The sequence below is a fragment of the Belonocnema kinseyi genome, chromosome 1 (assembly GCF_010883055.1).
Source record: "Belonocnema kinseyi isolate 2016_QV_RU_SX_M_011 chromosome 1, B_treatae_v1, whole genome shotgun sequence".
In the NCBI taxonomy this organism is placed as follows: domain Eukaryota; kingdom Metazoa; phylum Arthropoda; class Insecta; order Hymenoptera; family Cynipidae; genus Belonocnema; species Belonocnema kinseyi.
The window spans coordinates 110,689,855-110,710,617 of record NC_046657.1 but is presented as its reverse complement, the minus strand read 5'-3'; the positions used below and the strand labels follow the sequence as shown (position 1 = coordinate 110,710,617).

Genomic DNA, 20,763 nt, shown 5'->3' with positions numbered 1-20,763 from the left:
AAGAAAATTAATTTTCGAAAAAAAGTTCAAGTTTAAACCAAAGAGATGAATTTTCAACTAACAATATAAATCATCAACAAAAATTATTTCTTACAATTAATTTCTTGAATCTGTCGATAAATAAATACCAAATAGTTCAATTTCAACTAAAAATTATCAATTTTTCAACAAAGAGTTGAATTTTGAGCTAAACAATATAAATTTTCAACCAAAAATGAAATGGTTAAATTTCCAACTAAAATCATTTTTCACCAGAAAAAGCAAATTTTCAAACTTTGAATTTGCAATTAAAATGATAATAAAATGATAAATCTTCAACTGAAATAGATAAATTTTAAACCAAAAATATTATGTTTTAACAAAAGAGTTTAAATTCCAACCAAGTCGTTTTACTTTCGAAGAAAAAAATGAATTTTCAAACGAGATTAATTTTCTATAGAAAAAAAAGACTTTTCAACAAAATGCATGAAATTTTTAACAAATAAAATTATGAATATTTGATTAGAATATTTGAATTTTCAAGGAAAACTATGAATGTTAAAAAGAGAGGATTAATTTTGTATAAAAAAACAACGATTTTTATACAAAGTAGTTGAATTATAAACAAAACAAAATGAATTTTTAACTTAAATTATGAATCTTTAACTGTAATAGTTGAATTTTCAACATAAAAGATGAAATTTTAAACCAAAAATGGAATAGTTACATTTTATGTTAAAAAAAATTGAACTAATGAATTTTCAACTAAAATGAGGAGTCATCAACTGGAATAGTTGAATTATAAACAAAAACATTCGCCTGGTTCGTGGGCACATTCTCATAGCTTTCTGCGCGCGCAGCTCGCTTTGCTCGCAAGTTTGAGCGCGCCTAGGGCGCGCGACTGTTTATTTTCGCGCTTCGCGCTCGATAATATATTTATCTCGCGCTCCGCGCTCGGTCTTTGTATATTGCTTACACTTTTGCAAAGATTTTTTTAAACTAAAAGTCAAAGCATCGACAACAGTAATTTGGTGATAGTGACTTTTTTTTGTTGAAGCTCCTTCGACTTTAACGTATACATTCTCATAACGTATCTCGTGCTTCGCACTCGAATTTGTATCTCAACTTGTATATCATTTCCATAAATGTATATTATTACAATTCATAACATGCATTTATATTAAAACAGACGTAGATTCATTGTCTCTTTTTTAAAAAAATGCGCATTCTTTAAAAAAAGTTTGTTAATAAACATTTTAATGCAACATCTGCCGGTTATCCAAAAACTGAATTTACTCATTTCCAATTTTGTTTTTACGATTTAAACGTAGCACATACGGGCGAAACACCAGCCTTACCTTTTTTTCAACTTCTAAATTAAATCCCTATCTCAGTGACCAACAAAACTTCGATTAACGAGGGTTTGGGGGCGGAAGTTGGAGGCGGTTAGTTTCAACCAAGAGTCATAGCTGGTTAGTGTTTTATGCTGAGAATTTCAAACAACCGACAGTGGGTAAAACATGTCATTTTTGGTTCAAAATAATGTACAGCCGACAAATATTAAGCGATTTGAACAAAAAAATTTGAAAAAAGCTGTTAAGATTTCTAAGAGAGTTGTCGAGTATGATTTTTCAATTAGGTTTTCAATTTTTTATAAATAAAGAAACAAATATGACGGAAAAATGGCTATCTTATCTATTGACGTTCACAGTGCTTCACAATAACAGGAAAAGTGTTGAAATCGCCTAAGTTTCATGAAGTAATATTAGCTGAAGATGTTCCAATATTATATATATTATTAAATATCAAAATTTTTAATAAACAAATTATTTTTTAAAGAAATTTTTTTATGATTTTTCATAATCATACGTATTTTCTAGTTATATTGCAAGAGACATTTTATGAACAAATGGAGAAATCAGGCATTTTTCGACAGAAATTTTTTTTTCGATGTACATTTTTTTAAATTCGAAACTTTATAATATTTGCAGCAAAATTCATAATTTTTTTATTAATCTTATGATCTTTTAAACAAATTTAATAAACAAATGCATTATTCGGGCATTTATCGGCAAAAAACTCGGTTTCTTCAATGCCAGTCTTTTCAGATGGGAAGTTGATAGGAATTTCAGCAACATTCATAGTACGTTGATAAATTTTATTATTTATTTAAACAAATTAGATCAAAAAATGCATTAATCAGGCATTTGTCTACAGAAAAAATCGTTTTTTTCTATGTCAACAGTTTTAATTAGGATATCGAAAAAAATTAATTTTCCATCGACAGATGCTCGAATAATTCATTTGTTTATTAAATTTGTTTTTAAAAATATATAAAATTCATCAATCCATTATGAATTTCGCTGAAATCATTATGAACTTCCCAATTAAAACGACTGAAATCGAGAAAATCTAATTTTTCCGTCCACAGATGCCCGAATAATGCATTTGTTTGTTAAATTTATTTTCAAAAATCATAAAATGTGTCAACTCATCATGAATGTTGCCGAATTTATTATGAAGATCCCAATTAAAAGTCTGGTATTAAAACAAAAAAGAATTGTTCCTTTGATAGATGCCCTAATAATGCATTTTTTTATTAAATTTGTTTTTTAAAAATCATAAAATTGATAAAAAAATTATGAATTTTGCTGAAATTCTCATGAAGTTCCCAACTGAAAAGACTGCCACTGAAAAAAAACGATTTTTTCTCTCGACAAACGCCCAAATAATTTATTTTTATTAGATTTGTTTACAAAATCATAAGAATAATCAACAAATTATGAATTTTAGTAAAATTATCATAAATTTCCAAATTGAAAAAATGGCATTGAAAAAAATGAATATTTCTGTCGAAAAATGCCAGATTACTGCATTTGTAACTTAACTTTGCTTATAATATAAACAATTATAATCAGAAAAGAAATTTTTTTACAGAATATTGTTTCGATTCCAATTTCTTGCAACATAACTTGAAAAAATGTGTATTTATGGGAAATCGTAGAAAACATGTTTTCAACAAATAATTTTTTGTTAAAAAATTTTTTTTTGCCATTCTTTCGTCATATTTGTTTATTTATAAAAAAATTGAAACCCTAATTCAAAAATCAGGCTGGACAACTCTCTAAGATATCTTATCGGCTTTTTTCCCCATTTTGTTTTTGTCGAAATTGGTAAAGATCTGTAGGCTGTACGTTATTCTGAAGCAAACAAGTCATTTTTCTTCCCAATGTAAAATAATCTTGTAGGGCATTGGAAAAGAAACATTTTTCTTCTCTTGACTTTTTTTCATATCATGCCTTATTTGGCTTAAAATGTTGAATTTCGTGTTTTTTGAGATTTTGTTAATGCTATAACTCTGGTAAATTTTGGTTTTATAAAAAGTCATGAGGATAAATTGTTCGTCTAATTGAATACTATGAATATCCGTACAGAGAATTTTTGAATTCATTTCAGGATACTAAAAGAGTATATCAAAGGCCTATCCAATCTGTCAATTCTTTCGAAAGTTATCGTTCTAACAAACTAAAAATCTACACACCTATACACAACACTCCCATCCACACACACACGGGAGACAGGCAGACGCATTCGTAAAAACCTGTTTTTCGGATTCAGGGGGTCTCAAAACGTGGACATTTGATAAAAACGGGAGACGGGGGGGGGGGGGGGGGGGGGGGGGGGGGGGGGGGGGAGGCAAATTTTACACAAATCTAATACCTTCTCTTGATGAGCATATAAAAATGAATTTTCAACATAAAAGACGACATTTTAAACCAAATAGTTGAATTTACAATTTAAAAATATCAATTTTGAATAAAAAATGGAATAGTTATTTTTTTTTAATAGTTACATTTTTAAACAAAGTGATGAATTTTTAACTATAATGATTAATCTTCAACTGAAATAGTTTAACTTCAAACAAAAGATGAATTTTTAACCAAGAAAGTTAATTTCTACCAAAAAAGACGATTTTTTAACTAAAAAAGATAATTTTTCAAACAAAAATTGAATAGTAAAATTTTCATTTAAAAAAATAAGGATAAGCTAAAGAGATGAATTTTTAACTAACGGGATGGAATATTCTACTGGAATAATGAAATTTTCAGTTAAAACAATAATTTAACAAAAAACCCCGATATTGTGAATGGTTCAACTGCTATACGCTACCTGTTGATGAAAATTCGAACTAGAAATAATAGGTACGATTTTAAAGTTGTACATTAATTTTTGTATAAAAGTGGTTTAACGATTTCTGTTGTGGTGCTTAAAGTATTTGTTGGATACTAAAAGTAAGTCTTTATCGGAAAAAAGGGTGTAGATGGAATTTACATCTTATAAGACGAAGAAACATATTTTTTTACATAAATATCTGTCCAACTGTGATTTCCATCCTTTTTTAAAATACATTTTCAGTTGATTAACTGTGAATATAAATAATGATTATTAAAATTAAACTGTTCTTTAAGATTTAAAAAGTGAATTAGAAATATCTGACTGTTTATTTAAAATATGTAATTATAGTTAAATATTAAAAAATAAATTTTGAACGTTACATTTTAATTGTTCCATTAAAGAAAAAGAATTAATTTTAAGTAAAATTGTGGAACTTCAATGGATAAATAACAATTGAGTACATATTATTCTTTTAAAAAAATGCAAGGAAGTTGAAGAAATATTTACAAGTTTTGAAAAAATTCAAATTTAATTAAAAATTTGAAGTGATTTGAAATAATTTAAATAAAGTGTGTACGTGTACCGCCAAAATATAGATTTTGGCAGATTTCGAACAAAAAATTAAAAAGATTTTTAAGAATTTGGAAGGACTTCAGAAGATTAAAAAGCATTTCCTATGAAAATTAATTATAATTTTTATTTCGAAAAGATAATTTTGAGTGATTATTCAAAAAGATTTAGAAAGATTTACAAAATTATCAAAAATGAATGTCGAAGATTTTAGGGAAATTTGTTTAATTTGTCAAGAATTTCAAATAAAATTTGGAAGCATTTTAAGGATTTTTTAATCAATTAAAATATAAATAATTTAACTTTTAATTTAAGAAGTGTTCAGTTTATAAAAAAATGTAATCGTTCAATTTCTAATGTTTCTGGCTTAAAATTTCTTTAAATGATATAATTTTCAAAAATTTTCATTCATTGATTCTTCAATTTAGACTTTAGAGCATTGAAAATGATAACGTGGAATTATATATTTAGAACTGAATTTGAATCTTTGAACTCTACAATTTATAAAAGTAAAAAAATTTCTTTTTCAGTTTATTAACTGAATTTCATTAAAAATTGTTCAGTTTAAAATTGTTAGTAGCTTCCATTTTAAATGTATAAATTATTTTAAAAAATTGAAATTCAAGAATTCCCCTTTAAGTGCTTTCATTTGCAGCTCGGTTTTTACTTATTCAAATGGAAATACTTATTCAAAAATGAATACAAAACTTTAAAATTGTACCTACTCTTTCTACTTCCAGTTTTGGGCGCCAGGTGGCGAAATGGCAGACCATCAAAAAAATTATACTAAAACAGTTGAATTTCTAAATCAAAAAGATAAAATTTCAACAAAAAGTTGAATTTTTAATCCAAAAAATACTGCAGTTGACTTTTGAAGATCAAAATATGAATTTTTTTAACAAATAATGTTCTACGAGATAAATTGAATTTTCAATCCAAAAATGTTTTAAACAAAAAGGTTGCATTTGTAATAAAATAATTGAATTCTCTACGAAATAGTTGCATTTTTATTAAAAAAGATTAAATTTCTTTTAAAATGGATGAATTTTTATTTACAAACAAAAAAAAATCAGGAAAATAGTTGAATTTACATGCAAAAAAGATTCAAGATGACTTTGGAAAATCAAAATATGACATTTTTTTAACAAAAAATAAGTTTTCACGAGATGAATTGAATTTTCAATCCAAAAACACGAATTTTTTCAACCAAAAAGTATGATTTGTTAACAAGATTGTTATATTTTCTACCAAACAATTGCATGTTTATCCATAAAAAGGGAAATTCTACTAATATTCGGGGATTATTAAATCAAAAAGACAAATTTTCAACAAAAATATAGAGTCGAATTTTCATCACAAAAGATTTGAATTGACTTTTCACCACACAAATACTGAATTTTAAACAAATATTAAATTTTCTAGGAAATAGTTGAATTTTCAACAAAACAGTTCCATTTTTATCCACGAAGGATGCAATATTTCTACTAAAAAATGTGAACTTTTAAATCAAAAAGACAAATTTTCGGAAAAAATAGTTTTCATCCAACAAAAGTTTCAGTTGACTTTATTACCAACAAAATATCAATTTCAAGCAAAAGGTTAATGTTATACGAGAAGAGTTTAAATTTTAACCTAAAAAGAAGAAATTTTAAACAAAACAGTTGAATTTGCAACCAAAAAGGATATTTAAAAAAAATGGTCCCTTGGCTGAGGAGTCTCCGTCATCTTGGATTGAGAAATGAGAAACTACATATGATTCTGAAATAAAAGACAATATTTATCTTAATAAATAAAGAAACCATTGCATTTATTATCTAACTATCTTACACTTCGCTTTCACCTTGTAAATATTTTACAATTTCTTTGTAATTTTTCCTCTATTCCCATGTCCAAATATCCAATTAATATCCCCTAAAATTGGAATAGAATATTTAAAAAGACGATAGAAAAACAACTATGCTCAAAATTCAAAACCAATTTTTATCAATAATTAGATTCCACGTCTTATCATAAAATTTAAAAAAATAATAATAATAACATCGTGGGTCAACAAGATCAGAAAATATTTTCTTCAGGAAGAGTATAATATAATACGCGTAACTTAAGTTTATAACTTAAGTAAATAATTATTTACTCCAACAGATAAATAGAATACACATTTACAACTTAGAGTAAAATTTAATTAACGATAATAGCACGAAGGAATGATAATCTTCTTACCAAAAATCACAAGAGGAATCAATTCCCTTCAATATTCTCTCTTTTATTTTACACGTGCAATTTTATTTAGAATTAATCAGAGAATTAATTCCAAATGCAAATTCTTGGTGATTCGTTTTTTCAATTAAACGAACCATCTTAATCAATAGTTTTGGCATTTTTCTTTCCTTTTTATACTTTTTCATAAGGAATAAAATCAAAGAAATGCTACTAAATGAATTCAATTGCGAATCGTCAGTCTTGAGTTTCCCCTTTTCTTTCTTTCTTTTTCCTGTTTTTTTTTTTTTTGAATCAGCAAACTCTTAAATGCCAATGATTCGGAATAACGTTTGTACAACAACAAAAAACGCATTTCTGAGAAGAGAAGAAAACGAAAATTTCGTTAATTTACCAAAACCCATCACAGATACTCAGAAACTTCAATCTTGTACGAGAAGACAAAAATAAGACTCCCACAAAATAGAGAAATCTTCGCTGAAACTTTGTACAAATTTCTTACATCATTTCTACTGGATAGAAAGTACACTTTTCAAATCCGAGACAACAACAAATTTCCGAAATTAACTCGAGACCTTTAGCTTCAGTTTTGTTTTTGTTTTTTTGTTTTTTTTTTCAATAAAATTGTTGTTTGCATCTCCAGTTTATTAAGACTTATAAGGGCTTGGCCGATGCGTCTCGGAGCCATTGATGGAAATCATTTTCGGAAGCTAAACTCTCAATTGCACTGTCTTGTTGGGAAATTGTCTCGGCGCTTTTCGTCACGTTCACTTTGTTAGATTTAGCCTCGGTCCGCTTTAGGCTTGAGTCGACAAACTCATGAGCTGATGCTGGTTGGGGAACTGGACGCTGACAATGCAGCATTAATTCCGGACCGCCGCCATAAGTGCCAAGAAAGAACTGCCAGAGTTCTTCTGGAATTTGTCCGTAATCGGAACCTGGTTAATGAAAAAAAAAAAGAGTTGGTACCAATGGAAAAATGTCACATCGATGTCTTAGGTCCCATTTTCCAGGTCAAGAATTACAACAATTTCCAGGTCTACTTTTTTTTACATCAAATAATGAAATAAACATTTGTCATAAATATAAAAAAATCAGCCATTTCATTTTTTATTGGCCAAACATTTCTAGAGAAGGCCGAATCGTAAATAAACAAATTCTTAATTTTTTGCGAACATGAGTCGTCTCTGTGAAATCTTTAGGAATATTTTTAAATCTTTGTAATGTCTTTGAAATAATTTTACTCTTTGTGAAGTATTACAAACCTTAGTGAAAGCTTGAAATTTCGGTGAAATCTTTAAAAAATCTTTGGCATTTTTCAAAGCTTTTGTAAAATCGTTTAAATTCTTGATATCTTTGAAATCTTTGTGAACTCTTTCTTTAATTTTTGTTTACGAAATCTTTTGTGTTTGTTAAAAATCATTGAAGTCTTTTTAAATACCTTTTGAAATTGCTTAAAAACTTTAAAATGCTTTGAAATTCTTTAAATCTTTTGAAATCCTTATGAATTCTTTGAAGGAATTGTGAAATCGTCTTTAAGTCTTTTGTATTCGTTCGAAATCACTGGAATATTTGAAATCTTTGTTAAATCTTTTGAAATCTTATAAAAAATTTTGATATCGTTTAAAATATTTGACATGTATTTAAATCTTTGAAATCTGTTGTACTGTACCCTTGTTGAAATCTTTTAAATGCTTGAAAGCTTTGAAATCTACGAAAACTTGTGCAATTTTTTAAAATCTTTATAAAATCTTTGAAATGTTTCTTTAATCTTTGTTCGTGAAATCTTTTCTGTTTGTTTGAAATTATTAATATCTTTTCAAATCTTCTCAAATTTGTTGAAACCTTTGAAATCATCAAAAAGCTTTTAAATGTTTTGAAATCTTTGAAATCCGGTGTACCCTTGTTGGAATCTTGGAAATTCTTAAATTGTTTTAAAATCCTTCAGAATTCTTTAAAATATTTGAGAAATTTTTCGGAAATCATTTCAAACATTTTTAAATCGTTTAAAATCTTTGAAACTGTTTGAAATTCTGGAAATCTGGTGTACTGTACCCTTGTTGAAATCTTAGAAATTCCCGTATTATTTTGAAATCTTTATAAATGTTTTATGAAATCTTTGAAACTTTTGTGAAATCTTTTGACATCTCCTAAAAAATTTTGAAGTTATTTAAAATCTTTGAAATGTTTTGAAATCTTTAAAATCCTTTGAAAGTTTTTAAATCGTTGTGCAATGTTCGAAATCTTAGCGAAATGTTTGAAATATTTGAAACCGTTGTGAAATCTTTGTACATTCGTTGGAATGATTTAAATTATTACAAATCTTAGTGAAATCTTTTGATATATCCTAAAAAATGTTGAAATTGTTTAAAATCGATTAAATGTTTTGAAATCTTTGAAATGTGGTTTAATATACCCTTTTTAAAATCTTTAAACTCTTTTGTAAGTTTTAAAATCTTTGTGAAATGTTCGAAATCTTTCGAGAATTTTTTGTGAATCATTGTGAAATATTTTCAAATGTTTATCAAATCTTTCTCGAATCTTTGTTTAGAAAATCTTTTGTATTCGTTGAAGTCATTGAATTATTTGAAATATTTTGAAATCTTCTAAAATGATTTAAAACCTCTTAAAATCGTTTCAACTTTCTGAAACCTTTGAAATCTGGTGTACTGTACCCTTTTTCAAAATTTTGAAATCCTTTAAATCTTTAAAGTTTTAAACTGTATGTGAAATTGCTGTGAAATCTTGATTAAAATTTGGTGTGCGCGCCTTTTTTAAATCTTTAATATCCGTGAAATCTTTATGAAATGTTAAAGAGATTTAACATATTTTGAAATGTTTGAAATATTTTGAGATCTTTAGAAATATTTTGTAACTTTTTGAAATCTGTTGTACACTCAAAAACCGACTGGTCACCCCCTCAAAAAATCCGTTGTATGCTTATTCTAATTCTGAAACTGAATTAACATCGAAATTTTAAACTAATAATTTTTATAATTGCTAAGTTGAAGGCCTGAACAAAAAGTGCCTTGAAATATCTTTATTTATTCTGCAATAAAAAAAGTGAAATTTGATCTTGACGAACAAAAAAATTTTCAGCAGCAAGATTTTTTCTAAACGAGATGTTTCTTTCATAATAGGCTAAAAGATTGAAATTACTCTTCGCATTTCGATAAAATTGCTGTTTTAAAAAAAAAGAATAATTAAAATGTAAGGTTTTCATGAAAAAATCAAGATTTCCAGGTTTTCAAGGTCACTAGACACCCTGTGTAGCTTTTAGGGTAACTTTGTTACTATTTTTAAAAGTAACTTGTTAAACAAAAACGAAAAAAATGGATTTTCAACCCACAAGATTAATTTTTACAAAAATGAAAAATTTTCATTAAAATATACAAATTTTTAACTAAGAAAGATAATTTATAAACCAAATATTTAATTTTCAGTTAAAAACATTAATGTTCAACTAAAAAGGTAAATTTTCAACTAAAATCAGGGAATATTCAATTGGAATAGTTACATTTTCAGTTGAAACAAAAAATAATTTTAAAAAATTGTTAAAAAAAATGACGAATCCTCAACCAAAAAAAAAGGGAATTTTTAAAAACGTTATGTCAACTTTCAACTAAGTAGTAGTTGACTTTTCCACCAAAAATATGATTTTTCTATAAAGCAGATTAATTTTCTACCAAAAATACGAATTTTGAACAAAATAAGACACATTTTCAACAAAAGCAAAGATATGAATTTTCAACAAAAATGTTAATTTTCAACAAACATGCTATTTTTAAAATAAAAATGCATTTATAACTATTTAGTGCCACTTTCATCCAGGTATTTGAATTGTCAACTAAAATAGATACATTATCAAACAAAGTGATGAATTTTCAACTAAAGAGATTAATATTCTACAGAGATTAATTTCTACAAAAAGTACGATTTCTCAACAACATAGTTACATTTTTAACCAAATGGATGAATTTTCGATTAAAATAATTGAATTTTTAGTTTAAAAAAACGTAATTTTGATCCAAAAAACAATATGATCTAACAATATAATTATATTTTCAACAAAATCAACAAGATGAACTTTCATCTAAAATGATCGAATATTCCATTCGAATAAGTTACATTTTCAGTTGAATCAAAAAATAATTTTAAAAAGTGACGAATCCTCAACCAAAAAAGTGAATTTTTAACAATATATTTGAACTTTAAACCAAGTAATAGTTGGCTCTTCAGTCAAAAACATGATTTTTCTACAAAGAAGATTAATTTCTACCAAAAATACGATTTTTCAATAAAATAGTTACATTTTTAATAAAAGCAAAGAGATAAATTTTCTACAAAAATGTTTGTTTTTGACCAAATGTTTCAATTTTCCATCAAATAGATGAATTTTCAACTTTGACGAATCCTAAAAAACAAAAAGAATTGATAACATTGTAGTTCAACTTTTAACCAAGTAGTTGAATTTCCAACCAAAAAGATGAGCATTCTACGAAGAAGATTAATTTTCAACCAAAAAAAAAACCGTTTTTTAACAAAATTTGCAAATGAAAAATATTAAACTTCAACAAAAAATAGTCGAATTTTCAACGAGAAAAGCTGATATTTTAACAAGAATATTAATTCTTAAAAAATATATATAATAGTTGATATTTCATTTAAAAAAATAAATCGCAAAGAAAAAATTACATTAAAAAAAGAGATTTAAATTTTCAACAAAACATATGGGTTAATTTTCAATCGAACACTGGAATTTTCTGTCAGCAAAAATGAATTTTCAACAAAAACTTGAACTCTTAAAGAAAAATATAAGTTGACGTTCCATGCCAAAAATTGAAATTTAAACAAAATTTTGAATTGCCAATAAAAATAGTGAAACGAGAAATAATGGGGTTTTCAGCAAAAAGATGAATTCTTAATGAAAAATATAATAGTTTATATTTCATAGAAGCTCGTTACACTTTCAATATATTGACAGCAAACAAGTATTGGATTTAATTAATGACACTAAATTGTTTTTAAAGTTTTAAAAATCGGCTATAAATAAGAAACTTAAAAATATTTTCAATTTTAGCTTCCTCATTATCGACCATGATAAAATTAAAAATCTATTGTTCAAAAAGAAGTGTGTTTTTCAACTTTGATAAAAAAAATCAAAATCAAATGAAAACCAAGAACAAGTTAAAAACCCTATTTTTTAAAGGGGATTCAAATTTCAGAGCGATGACCAAATTTCAAGGATTTTCCCAGGGTTTTCCAAGTCAACATTTATTTTATCTATTTTATTTATTCTATTTATTTTATTTATTTTATTTATTTTGTATATTTTGTATATTTTATTTATTTCTATTTATTTTATTTTTTTTATTTTATTTATTTTATTTATTTTATTTATTTTATTTATTATATTTATTATTAAAATTGTTAAAATTATTAAAATATAGTTACCAAGCTTCAAAACGACCTGTCCATTCTTGTTGACGGCAATCGAACTGTTGTCGATCGGTCCTGGAGACTGTATTTCCTTTCCCCTCACAAAACTCTGCCATTGTCTTAACCAGGCCATAGAAAGGGCATAAATGGCAGTTGGATTATCGGAATTATGATTTAACCTGTGAAACATCTCCATCTCGTAGAGCCGTCTTTTTTGCAAGGACTCGTACTTTTCTTCGCAAATCGGACATTCATAAAGATGCGTGCATGCTGGACCTCCGCCAAACCTATTCATAAAAGAACATTGTTTTGGCAGCAGTACCGTTTGTTATTATTAAGATATTTACAATAGACACAATATATTTCGGCAAGCGAACAACAATATATAGATATTTAGAACAATAGTTTGCTGACTTTTTTTTTATTACGCATTAAAAAATATTTTTCATATTAAATTTTGAAGATCAATCATGACTCACGTATTCAATTCTAGAATTTCAACCAAAAATCTTGCAACTTCAACCAAATAGCTGAATTTTTAACAATCTTGTTAAATTTTCAACCCAAAAGATGAATTTTAACAGAAGAGTTGATTTTCCAAACCAAGAAAGTTTTTTTCAGTCAATTTTTTTAACCAAACAGTTGTATTCTTAGCCAAAAATATGGATTTTTACCGGAAGAAATGAATTTTCAAACCAAAAAGAACACTTTTGAGCAAACCAAACAGCTGGAGTTTCTACCAAAATAGTTAAATTTTTTAACAAAACATATATGAATTTTCTACCATTTTCCAATCAAAAAGACGAACTTTAACCAGAAGAAATAAATTTCCAATAAAAAAGTTTATTTTTAACCCAATAGTTGAATTTTTCACCAAATTATTTTAATTTTCTATCCAAGAAGAAAAACGAATTTGAAACAAAATACTTGAACTTTCAATCAAAGAAATAAATGTTCAACTAATATGATGAATCTTCAATCAAAACACTGAATTATTAACAAAGTAGTTCAATTCTCAACCAAACAGTTTAAATTTCAATCAGAATAGACAAATTTTCAACAAAAAAAAAGCTGAAGAACCCTTTCAGAAATTTTTTTACCAAAAAATATGAATCTTCAACAAAAATTTTCGTTATACTTTAACGAAATAGTTGAACTTTCAACCAAACTAGTTCAATTTTCAAACAAAATAGATGAACTCTCAAAGAAAAATATACAATGTATTTGATATTATTTCAGCAAGAATACATTTTTATTAAAAATCGCAGTTGAAATCAATCCAAAAATCATCAAACAATTCAGATTAAATTTCTACCAAAATAGCTGAGTTTTCAGTGATAAAAAAATCAGATTTTTTCACCAAAAGAGATAAATATTGAAACAAAAAAGCAGAATTTTTAACAAAGAAAGAATAAATTTATACTGAATTGTTCAATTTTAACTCAAAATGACGAATTTATGATAAATAGTTGCATTTTCGAAATGAAAATATGAAACGTCAATGCAAAAGTTATTTTTCTATCAAACTGTTGAACTTGATAGGAAAATAGTGGAATTTTTAACACAAGACATGAATCTTCAACCAAACAACTGGATTATAAACAAAGTAGATAAACTTTCTACCAAATAGTTCCAATTTCAACCAGAAATTTCAACAAAAATTTATTTTGAAATCAAACCCAGTTGAATTTAATCAAAAAATTCTCAGACAATTCAAATTAATTTTCTACCAAAAAAGATGAATTTGCAGTAAGAAAAAAAATGAGATTTTTTTACCAAGAAAGAAAAAAATCATACTGAAATGTTCAATTTTTAAGTCAAAAAGACAAATCTTCTAAAAAACAGTTGCATTTAGAAACCGAAACCATGAATTATCGTCAAAAAATTACCTTTTTATCAAATTTTTGAACTGTCTACCAAAATAGTGGAATTTTTCGCAAAATGCATGAATTTGCAATTAAAATATATGAATTCTCCACGGAAAATAGAGTATTTGATATTATTTGAATAATTAAAGTATTTTATTTAGAATTAAACCCAGTGGCATTCAACAACAATTTTCATTATTTTTCAACGAACTAGTTGAATTTTCTACTAAAATAGTTTAATTTTCAACCAAAATAGATGAATTTTCAACAAAATATATAATATGTATTTGATATTATTTCAACAATAACAAAAAAGATTTAAATTTGAGATCAAATACAGTTGAAATCAACTAAAAAATCCTCAAACAATTCAGATCAATTTTCTACCAAAATAGCTGAATTTTCAAAAACAAACAAAAGAGCTTTTTTAGAAAAAAAATATATAAAACGAAATAGCAGAATTTTTAAGCAAGAAAGAAAAAATTCATATTGAATTGTTCAAATTTTAACTCAAAAGACGAATTTTCTACAAAACGGTTGCATTTTCAAACCGAAACTATTAAGTACGAGCAAAAAATTACTCTTTTATCAAATTTTTGAACTTTATAACAAAACAGTAGAATTTTTAACAAAATACATGAATTTGCAATTAAAATATATGAGTTATCAACGAAAAATATAATAATTCATCTTATTTGAACTATAAAGGAATTTTATGCGATATTAAACCCAGTTGTATTCAACAACAATTTTAGTTATTTTTCAACGAATTAGTTGAACTTTCTACTAAAACAGTTTAATTTCCAACCAAAATAGATGAATTCTCAACGAAAAATATAATATGCATTTGATATTATTTAAAAAAAATTAATTTGACATCAAACACGGTTGAATTCAACCCAAAAATCCTCAACCAATTCAGATTAATTTTATACCAAAATAGTTGAATTTTTAACAACAAACAAAAGACATTTTTTCACCAAGAGATAAATATTGAAACGAAATAGCAGAATTTTTAACCAAGAAAGAATAAATTCATACTGAATTGTTCAAATTTGAACGCAAAAAGACGAATCTTCTACAAAACAGTTTCATTTACAAACCAAAACTATGAATTATCATAAAAAAATTACTTTTTTATCAAATTGTTGAACTTTCTACCAAAAGAGTGGAATTTTTAACAAAATACATGAATTTGCAATTAAAATAGACAAATTTTCAACTGAAAATATGGTATTTGATATTATTTGAACCGTAAAAGTATGTTATTTAATATTAAACCCAGTTGAATTCAACAAAAATTTTCCTTAATTTTCAACAAACTAGTAGAACTTTCTACCAAATTAGTTTAATTTTCAACTAAAATAATTGAATTCTCAACGAAAAATATAATATAATTTTCTACCAAAATAGCTAAATTTTCAACAACAAACAAATGAGATTTTTTCACCAAGAAATGCATTTTGAAACGAAATAGCAGAATTTTTAACCAAGAAAGATTAAATTTATACTGAATTGTTCAATTTTTAACTTAAAAAGACGAATTTTTTACCAAAATAGTGAAATTTTTAATAAGATTCATTCATTTGCAATCAAAATAGATAAATTCTCAATTAAAAATATAATAGTTGATCTTATTTGAACTATAAAGGAATTTTATTTAATATTAAACTCAGTCAAAAACAACAACAATTTTCGTTATTTTTCCACCAACTAATTGACATTTCTACCAAAATAGTTTAATTTTCAATAAAAATAGATGAATTCTCAACAAAAAATATAATATTTTATATTATTTCAACAACAAAAAAAACATTTTTATTTTAAATCGCAGTTGAAATGAAACTAAAATTCCTCAACCAATTCAGATTGATTTTCTACCAAAATAGTTGAATTTTCAACAACAAACAAAAGAGATTTTTTCACCAAAAGAGATAAATTTTGAAACGAAATACCAAAATTTTTAACCAAGAAAGAATAAATTTATACTGAATTGTTCAATTTTTAACTCAAAAAGACGAATTTTCTACAAAAAAGTTGCATTTTCAACACGAAACTATGAATTACGAACAAAAAATTAATTTTTTATCAAATTGTTGAACTTTCTAGCAAAAATGTGGAATGTTTAGCAAAATACATTAATTTAAAATCAAAATAGATAAATTCTTAACGGAAAATATGGTATTTGATATTATTTCAACAAAAACACCATTTTTATTTAAAATCGCAGTTTAAATCAAATAAAAAATCCTCAACCAATTCAGATTGATTTTCTACCAAAATAGCTGAATTTTCAAAAATAAACGAAAGATATTTTTTCACTAAAAGAAATAAATTTCCAAACGAAATAGCAGAATTTAGAATCAAGAAATAAAAAAAAACAATTTATCCTGAATTGTTCAATTTTTAAGTAAAAAAGACGATTTTTCTACCAAAAAAAAAGAACAAATAAATGCATTTACAAACCGAAACTAGGTATTATCATGAAAATAGTTTTGGGTAGTATTGGGACACCTCAACTGAATACAGACCACAATAGGTCTGTGAGGCCTCTATCTGTAAAATTCATATTGACAAAAATCCAACTCACGTGTTGTAAAGAAACTCCCAAACAGCCTGAGGAATTGGAATGCTGATTTTATCAACAAACTGCGCCCGAACAGGATTGACACCACCATGCGGACAGAGAAAGTCGGAATTGTCAATGGGGCCCGGCTCCGAGAAGGTGTTAAACTTATTGATCCACTGCTTTGAGACGAAAAAGTTGAGATCCGAGGGCTCCCTCGCCGAGATCTCCATCAGCTCCACCGTCTTGTCCCGCAACTCTATCATTTCAGGCGAAGACTTCTTGTAAAAAAGGACATAGGCCTCGCAGTTGGTGACAGTCTCCGGCGGGACTTGGGTGACACACTGGTCATCAAATTCGAACCACTGTCGGACGATTGGATTGAGACCGTAGCAGGTGTAGTGTCCACCGCCAGCTGTTCCATGATGACAAATCACCGAGATCAGGTCGTAGGTCGTTACTTTCGAGATGCACTCCTTGTGCAAATAAGGCCTCATGTCGAGACCTTCCAGCGGAAATGATACGAAATTGGTGATCTTCGAGCTGAACATCAACTCGTGTCGAAAACGTTTGAGATGAACGCAGAGAACTTCCGGGAGTTCCAGAACTTTCGAGAACTTGATCCCGTTGCGGAGCTTGTTGCATTTCTCGCAGCTGTACATGTTGTCACCTTTGAGTTCGTCGGCGCTGAAGAAGGCGGAAAGACAGTCATGGAGACTGACAACTGGAGGCCAAATCCAGGAACGAAACCATTGATAAACAAGGGCGAACCAACTGGATTGATGGGTCACGTAGACTACGTCCGAGCAAGGTCCGGCTTTTTGTGGCGTTAGAGAACCTTGGTGAAGCATGTCGATGTGATCTCTGCTTGGAATTGGGAGCGAGAGATCCTGGAATTTAAAAATATTCAGGGTGTCTTCTCAAATCCTGGTAGAAAATTCCCTGACAATTTCAGGCAGTTTCGCGAGTTTATAATACAATAGGTTTTTTTTTTCTCAAGTTTTTAAGGATTCAATTAATATGTTTCATTTAGAAAGGATTGACAACTTATATCACCAGATATTCTTAAATATATGGGAACCATAGATTAATTAAATAATTAAGTAATTTAAAGTAGCGAATAGTTAAATTTTGAACTAAAAAAATATCAGGTATCAACCAAAGATGAAATAGTTAAATTGCAGCTAAAACAATTATTTTTTCACAAGAAAAACAAGAAATTATCAAACAAAGTGATGCATTTGTAAACCAAAAAGATTAATTTTTAACAAAAGAGTTTAAATTCCAAGCAAGTAATTTTATATTCACCCAAAAGTATCAAATAATAAATAAAATGATGACGATTTTTTAACACAAAACATGAACTTTCAACGAAATAGTTGAATTTTGAACTAAAAACCAAAACAACTTTTAACCATAAATGGAATAGTTAAAATTGTTAGATAAAAAAATTTAATTTATAACAAAAAAAGAAACGAATTTTCAACAAAATAGTTCAATTTTAAATCAAAGTGATAAATTTTCAACTATAATTATGAATATTTAACTGAAATAGTTGAATTTTTTACCGAAAAGATGAATTTTTAACTAAAATGATGCAATATTCAACTGGATTACTTCAATTTTAATTCAAAAAGATAAATTTACAAATAAAATTATTAATATTTAATTGAAATACATACTTGCACTTTCAACAGAATAGTTGAATTTTGAACTAAAAAAGCAAATTTTGAATTAAATAATTTAATTTTGAATTAAACAAGATCAATTTTCAAACCAAAAATTATGACTTTTTAATTAAAATAATCAATCTTCAAAAGTAATGAATAGTTAAATTTTAAACCAAAAAGACTAATTTTTAACTAAAATTATTAATCTTTCACTGTAATAGTTGAATTTTCAAATAAAAAGTTAAAATTTCAACTAAAACCATAGCATCTTCAATTGGAATAGTTACATTTTCAGTTCAAAGAATAATTTTTTTCAACTACAATAATGAATGTTTAACTAAAAAAGTGGAATTTTCAACCAATAAGATAAAATTTTGAGTAAAATGATCAAGTTTTAGCTGGCATACTTGATTTTTGAACCAAAAAGATCAATTTTGAAACAAGAAGATTAAATTTCTACCAAAAAAGAAGATTTTTTAACAAAATACATGAATTTTCTAAATAATAGTTTAATTTTGTACTAATAAATGCAAATTTTTAACCAAATAGTTAAATTTTTAACTAAAAATATCAATTTTCAACCAAAAGTGGAATAGTTTAATATTTAGTTAAGAAAGAATTAATTTTGAACCAAGTTGATGAACTTTTAATTAAAATTATGAATCTTGTTGAACAGTTGAAATTTGAAACAAAAAGATTTTGAACTAAAAGGATTATCATCCAAGAAGATGCATTTTTAACCAAGAAGATTAATGCCCACCAAAAAATACGAATTTTCAACAATATACATTAGTTTGAAAAAAGATAAATTTTCAACAAAAAAGTGAATAGTAAAATTTTCAGTTAAAAAAAATGATATTCAACCAAAGAGATGAATTTTCAAATAAAATGATATATCCAATTTTTTTCAACTGAAAATGTAACTACATTTTCAGATGAACAAAAAATTTGTAACCAAAAGAAAATTAATTTTTTTAAATAGTGACATTTTCAAACAAAGTGATGAATTTTCAACTAAAATGATGACTGTTTAACTTGAATAGTTAAATTTTAAACCAAATAGACGTTAAAAAAAAGGTTTAACTTGTAAGCCACTAATAAAATTTCCATTCCAAAAAATATGAATTCCGGACCAAAAATATAGTAGTTAATATTTCAATCCAAAAATGTTAAATTTTTAATCAAAAAACTGTTTGATTCAACAAAAAAATACGACATGAATTGAATTTTTAACAATAAAAGATGAATAGTTAAATTTTCAGTTAAAAAAATTAATAAAAAAAAAAAGAATTTTCAACAATGAGATTTCAAAAATTGAACTCTAAAACTAAAAAATTGTTCAATTGAAGCAATAAAAACTGACCTGCAAATTAAAGCACTCAATGTGGAACTCTTAAAGTCTAAAGTTTTAAACTAAAGTTTAAAAGTTTGTTTAATTCAAATATTTTGTATTAAAATCCTCAATAAAACTGCCACATACAATTTTTTTTAACTTTTATAAATTAAAATTTAAATTATATTTATTTGAAATAGTTTAAAACTCTTCAAAATGCTGCAAATTTTTGAAACATCTACATGCTGTTTTACATGTTTTTAAATTTTAAATAATAAAACAAATTTCAGAACTTCTAAACAACTTTTAAATCTATTTGAACTTTTTCAAACATTTTTTTTAATCCTCCCAAATTTAAAAAATGACCATAAAATTTTCCACATTCATTTTTGTCAATTTTATCAATATATCTAAAACTATTTAAATATTCTCTCTTAAAATTAATTTTTCAACAGAAAAAAAAAACATTTTAAATTTTCCTAGGAAATGTTTATTTTTCTGAAGCCTTTACAAGTTCTTAAAAAGCCTCATTTAAATTATTTAAAATTGAAAATTTTGTTAAAACTTCTAAATATCTCTTCAACTTACTGGATTTTTTTTCTATGAATAATAGGTGTCCAATTTTCAATAGTTTGAGTTACAAATTAATTTTTTTTTAAATAGAACAATTAAAATTGTAACATGCAAAGTTTTTTTTTTGTTTAGGTCTGAATATTTAATTTGTAATTACTGATATTAAATGAGCAGTCAGGTATTTCTAAATATTAAGTAATTTTCCCTTTTCTTAATTAAAATATGTCAAATTAAACGATTTAAAAATGGAAACTTTTAGAAATGGAATCTTTTAGAATGAAATAATATTTAAAATTTAATAAAAGCCTTTGATTATAAATATATTATTTTTAAGTTATTTTTAAATTGAAAATAGTTTATAAATTTTCAATG

The 20,763-nt window shown here is 25.9% G+C and overlaps 1 protein-coding gene across 1 annotated transcript in view; it reads right to left on the bottom strand.

Annotated features, from left to right (window-relative positions):
* Window positions 1-7,190: 7,190 nt before the first annotated feature.
* The window catches only part of LOC117182942 (ubiquitin carboxyl-terminal hydrolase 33), a 32,875-nt gene continuing 19,302 nt past the window's right edge, over window positions 7,191-20,763 (bottom strand). Inside the window, exons 4-6 of the mRNA XM_033376063.1 lie at window positions 16,840-17,705; window positions 12,397-12,668; window positions 7,191-7,880 (exon numbers count right to left, since the gene is read on the bottom strand). Coding sequence (XP_033231954.1) covers window positions 7,597-7,880; window positions 12,397-12,668; window positions 16,840-17,705 — 1,422 coding nt within the window. The 3' untranslated portion in view covers window positions 7,191-7,596. The remainder of the gene's footprint in view (window positions 7,881-12,396; window positions 12,669-16,839; window positions 17,706-20,763) is intronic.